The 6,000-nt window shown below is 36.2% G+C and overlaps 1 protein-coding gene across 1 annotated transcript in view; it reads left to right on the forward strand.

Moving 5' to 3' along the window:
- FZD6 (frizzled class receptor 6) overlaps positions 1–4,271 on the forward strand; it is a 33,513-nt gene extending 29,242 nt beyond the window's left edge. The window contains exons 6-7 of the mRNA XM_036264373.1: positions 1,171–1,596; positions 2,935–4,271. Coding sequence (XP_036120266.1) covers positions 1,171–1,596; positions 2,935–3,103 — 595 coding nt within the window. The 3' untranslated portion in view covers positions 3,104–4,271. The remainder of the gene's footprint in view (positions 1–1,170; positions 1,597–2,934) is intronic.
- Positions 4,272–6,000: the final 1,729 nt, after the last annotated feature.

The raw sequence follows: 6,000 nt of genomic DNA on the forward strand, positions 1-6,000 counted from the left end.
TATGAATGAAAGATTTATAAAATGTGCATTTTTTTTCTATGGCTTCTCATATACAATATTATTATTGCTTTCATTGGATTTATTATTTTGGGTATAGCCCTTTAAATAATTTTATCCTTTTTTAAAATCAATGATAAAAGATTAAATGGGATCAAATATATCTAAGGAAATCTATAAAGTATGATTCAAATGTGATATATTATGATCATTATTTACCTTTAAATTTTATTACACACAGTGTTAAAATTTTACTTATTTACCTTGCCTAAGATGGTAAAAATTCAAACTTCAGTAATATTTCAAAACAATATAGATTTACATTTATGAGTGAATAGTTCACTTCAGTTATTTACGTGCATTATATACTATGTACTATCAACAGTGTACAAGAGAGTTTTTTAAACCATTCCCTGTTGGTTTGATTAATGAACTTTTATGTGGTAAAAGTTTCAGAACTGTAGACTTTTTCACAAATAAGTTTTTGATATTTTTAGAACTGTATTTAACTGGACTTTAAAATTTTTGCGCTATTATTATATGTCCCATGTTTATATACCCACACCAACTTCAGTATAACTTGCTAACGTTAGTGTCAAAAGGAAAACAATTGAATTTAAGCAAAGAACACTAATCACATTCTGTGTCCTCTCTCGTCTGGTGTACAGTCGGCCCTCGTTTATCGCGGTTAATCGGGCCCAGACTCCACCGCGATAAATGCATTTCCACGAAGTAGGATTCTCTCTTTATACACAGTCGTCCCTCCCCACTTCTGCTTCGACTTTCGCAGCTTCACTCTATCGCGGTGTTTTCAAATAGTATTTGACTGTAGTTTAATATTTGATAGACTTACATATGGTACACACAGTCCTCTACGTTAGGCTGGTTTGCGTTTCCTTGCCCTGATTCTTTGATTTTGCTTGTTTTTTCCTTACCAGTCTACTCTTTATGCTGACAAAAGCAACTAACAGTGTATATAGAAAAGATCTCACTGCATGGCAATCTACTTGTATCTCATAGTATTTATGATCCCAGATTTTGTAAATAATATAAATCTTATAATTTTTAACTTTATTGAATAAGGGCTTTAAGCGCAGCTATGTGATACGCTTTATGGTTTCTACTATAACACTTACTTAACATTTATAAGTAAATCTTCTTGTTTTCTTACAGTCCGATCAGTGAAAGTCGAAGAGTTCTACAGGAGTCATGTGAGTTTTTCCTGAAGCACAATTCTAAAGTTAAACACAAAAAGAAGCACTACAAACCAAGCTCACATAAGCTGAAGGTCATTTCCAAGTCCATGGGAACCAGCACCGGAACCTCCAACCATGGCACTTCCGCGGTAGCGATCACTGACCACGATTACTTAGGACAAGGGACTCTGACAGAAATTCAAACCTCTCCAGATGTGTCAGTGAGGGAAGTGAGAGAAGATGGGGTGAGCACCCCCAAATCAAGAGAACAAGACTGTGGGGAACCTGCCTCCCCAGCAGTATCCAGCTCCAAACTGTGTGGGGAACCGGCCAGCAGGAAAGGCGGGGAAGGCAATGTGAATGATAAGAGCAGTGTATCTGGAAGCGTGCGGAGTGAAGGGAGGTGAGCTTTGACTTTGTTATCTTAAATTGTGACTGTTCTAAGTACTGAATTATACATTTTTTTATTAAAGCATAACATGTTTCGCCCGGCCAAGGTGGCTCAGTGGTTGAGCATTGTCCCATGCACCAAGAGGTCACCGGTTCGATTCCTGGTCAGGGCACAGGCCCAGGTTGTGGACCCCATCCCCAGTGGGGGGCACGCAGGAGGCGGCCACAATCAATGTTCTCTCTCATCCATGTTTCTCTCTCTCTCTCCCTCCTCTTCTCTAAAGTCAATAAAGAAAAAAAATGTTTTTAAAAAGCATAACATGTTTGGAAAGAAAGCTTTTTATGAGATATGTTTGTGCACCTAATCCAAGGAAGTTTGGGTTTAAGAATTTGAAGTTCAGCCTATAAATATACTATTTTGTAGTTTAATTCTTAGCTTTGAGAAGAGCTTTCATGTATGTTGTTCAAAAGTAGAACAGTAATGTTCATTTCTGTGGTAATTGTTAGGAGCTGCATGTATATTTAGGTAAATGTTTAAGATTTATCAGAATTATAGGCTAAGTTTTATTAAGATTGATTGTTCTATATTTTAGTTGTAATTCCAGTTTGGTCCTGGGAGGAGGTGAATGTAACTTCCACCTACTCCGCCACCACCTTCAGGCTAAATTTTAATTAGTACTGTATTACGACAGTGTCTAAAAGGTGCTTGCCAGTTTAGACAGAGATGATTATGTTTTATTTTCTGAACATGAAAGGATATTGACTTTATCTTTAATGGATTTGTCCATATAGTCATAGGTGATCCAAACACAGGGAAACATGAAATTAGCCAAACTTAAAGTTCTCAGGGTTGTCTTACCTCACCCTCCCAAACTAGGGCAAATGTACCTTCTCTGTGTTCCTCTAACACCTTCTGCGTACCTGGGTTATAATTAGGTACATGCTTTTATCCTCCACCAGATTTGTAAACTCCTTAAAGGCAGAGCTGAGCCCTTATCTTTGTATTCCCAACTGCTTACATAGTGTCTGATCCATGGTGGAAAAATAAATAAAACGTTTGCTAACCTGAGGGCAGGTATCTGTCTTACAAATTGTATTCTCCGTGAGACACCATGCTCCGCCCCTGCATGGGTGGTGCTTGAGAGTTTCCCAAGTTATCAAAAATTATTTGAAAATAAAATATTTGTATTTTGAGTTAGAGTAGACATCAGCAATTTCAGTTAATTATCCTATGATAAAAGTGGACGCTGGTTGAAAATAAAACTCATGAAAGTGGATAGCAGTTCTGAGGACATCTGCCATCACGGTTGTGCTCAGTATATATGTATGTCAACTTCTGTTCTTCACCTAGGGCGACTCCAAAAAGCGATGCTACTGAAACTGGCCTGGTGCAGAGCAACAGCCTGCAGGTCCCCAGTCCTTCGGAGCCAAGCAGCCTGAAAGGCTCCACATCACTGCTCGTCCACTCGGCCTCGGGAGTTGGAAAAGAGCAGGGCGCCGGCAGTCACTCAGATACTTGAAAACCAGGTCATCCAGTTACTCAGAGGCGGATTTATGTTACACTGAGGTGACCAGTACACTGTCTTGTAAGAACCACTGTTACATTCTTCTTCTGTACTTAACTACATTGCCTGCTGTTACACTGGAAACAAGAGGTGCTGAGAATAGTATGATTCATTTCGCAGAGAGGTTAATGACAACGATATACCTGAAAAACAGAAATGTGCAGGTTAATAATATTTTTAAAATTGTGTGGGAGGAGGGAGTTAGAGGAATCTTCCTTTTTTTTTATTTATGAAGATTCTACTCTTGTTAAAAGTATTTTAAGGTGCACAATGCTATTTCACTTTTATGATATAAAATCGAGATTTTTCTTTGCTGAAGTATTTAAAACTTATCCTCATCTCTTTTTTTATACATTTGAAAATAAGTTTATATGTATTTGAACTTTTTTTAGAAGTCCTGGACAATCTACTCAAATATTTTATTATTTTATCCTGGTATCTTATTTTCACATGACTTTGGTAGCTTTTACACTGAATTTCTAAGAAAATTGAAAAATAGTATTCTTTTGTAGTATAAAAAAATAGTGGGCACACCATAAGGTGTTATGATAGGAATTCAACTAAAAAGTCCACTTCCTCCACCTTATCATCTTCAGTGTGTGAATAATTATGTCTCATCATTTTAGGAATTTCACAGCTCTGCTGCACAGCTGAAATAAGGTGCTTTTTCAAAGGGTATCTCATGTTGATTTTATTGTGTTGCTTGCTGATTTTTCTGCATTTTAAAAATAAACTGTCCTGAAGGGTTAGTCCATGAAATTTTACTCTTTTATAAATTAAGTCAAGTGCAATTGATTTTCTTTTTTTTAATGTTTCATGACCACCCAAGATTGTATTATAACCATTTACAGTTGCTTACACTTTTGTTTTAACTTTTGTCTTTTAACATTTAGAATCCTACAAGTTCTTTGTCTTTGTGCATTTTTTCCCCCTCAGATATTATGTAGAATTCACTTCTGCAGCTAAATAGGATTTTGCTGAACATTAAAAAGTGTGTTAGCAGTATTAGTGCCAATCAACTGTAAAAAATGTAGTCCTGATAAAATGTCTTTGATCTAGCATACTTTAAAATACTAAAGAATTGTCTTAATTTTGGTTCCAACAAAGTATTCCTTGAACAGGTTTTCTGATGCTTTTGTTTTTTTCTCTGTTTAGCATTCTGTTAAAGAAAATTATCATGTACTGTATGGAAAATGTTGTAAATACTAACTGTTCCACATTTGTCAACTTTGTATACAAAAAATGTTGTTTTACGTGATCTTTTCAGTAATAAAATTTTCTTCGTATAAGAGATTATGGAGTATTCTGTGGTATGTATTGTGGTCCTGGCCCAAGAAGTGGTATACATTTTCAGATCAGTGGCTCAATGACTAATAACCTTGAAGCTTCTTTTTATTTAATCGAATTTATTTTTTAATAATTTTTATTTTTCAATTATAGTTTACATACTATATTACATTAGTTTCAGGTGTACAACATAATGATCAAACATTTATAAATCTTATGAAGTAATCACCCCAGTAAATCTAGTACCCATCTGACACCATACATAGTATTACATAGTTATTATTTACTATATTCCCTCCGCTATACTTTACATCCCCATGACTATATTGCAACTATCAATTTTTACTTTTAATCCCTTTATCTTTTTCACCCATCCCCTGAACCCCTCTCCCATCTGGCAACCATCAATTTGTTCTCTGTATCTATGAGTTTATTTCTGTTTATTTTGGTTTTTTTTTAAGCTTCCACATATAAGTGAAACCATATGATATTTGTCTTTCTCTGACTTATTTCACTAAGCACAATACCCTCTATGTTGTTGCAGATGGCAAGATTTCTTTACTATTTTTTTATGACTGAGTCATATTACATTGTGTATATGCACTACTTCTTTATCCACTCTTCTATTGATGGACACTTAGGTAGCTTCCAAACCTTGGCTATTGTAAATAATGAACATAGGAATGCATGTGTCTTTTTAAATTAGTGTTTTAGGTCTCTGGACACGTATCTATCAATAATTAGTTTACATGTAAATAGACTAAATACTTCAATCAAAAGACATATGGTGGCTGGATGGATAAGAAAACAAGACCCATACATAAGCTGTCTACAAGAGACTCACTTCAGATCGAAAGACACACAGACTGAAAGTAAAGGGATGAAAAAAGATAGTTCATGAAAATGGAAACAAACAAAAACAGCCAAGTTAGCAATACTTACACCAGACAAAATAGTCTTTAAAACAAAGGCTGTACAACAAGAGACAAAGAATGGACCCAGCAATTTCACTCTGGGTAATTATCCAAAGAAACCCAAAACACTAATTCAAAAAGACACGCATTCACCCCTGGCCTCCCTCAGTATGGCTCGGTTGAGCGTCAGCCCATGCATCGAAAGGTTGCTGGTTCAATTCCTGATCAGGTAGTGAGAAATTGCCAAGCTAAGATTTGGGAGAAGAGAAACTCGCACTGCCATGCCCCAAAATTGGAGCTGCTTTTGCCCAGGGAAAATTTGATGATTTGGAAAAGGTGGCTGAGAAGCTGAACAGTGCTGTTACAAACGGCCTCAAAATCTGGAGAACGGGAGGGGAGTCTGGCACACCACCCTACACTTAGAATTGTGACCTTAGGGATATATCCTAGGAGTGAGATGAACTGTAAGGAAAGCAACTCTGCTTAACTTAACAGGGTGGGCTAGAAAATCTCTGACTCTGGAATTAGAATAGGGTAGTTCTGGATTAGTTGTACCCTCAGGCACCAGGCAGCAGCAAATGAAAATCTCTGGAGGAACAAACAAAATGACATTCTACATACTCTACAATTATTTTTTCAAATACAATGTCC

This window comes from Molossus molossus, unplaced genomic scaffold (genome assembly GCF_014108415.1).
Source record: "Molossus molossus isolate mMolMol1 unplaced genomic scaffold, mMolMol1.p scaffold_m16_p_16, whole genome shotgun sequence".
NCBI lineage: Eukaryota > Metazoa > Chordata > Mammalia > Chiroptera > Molossidae > Molossus > Molossus molossus.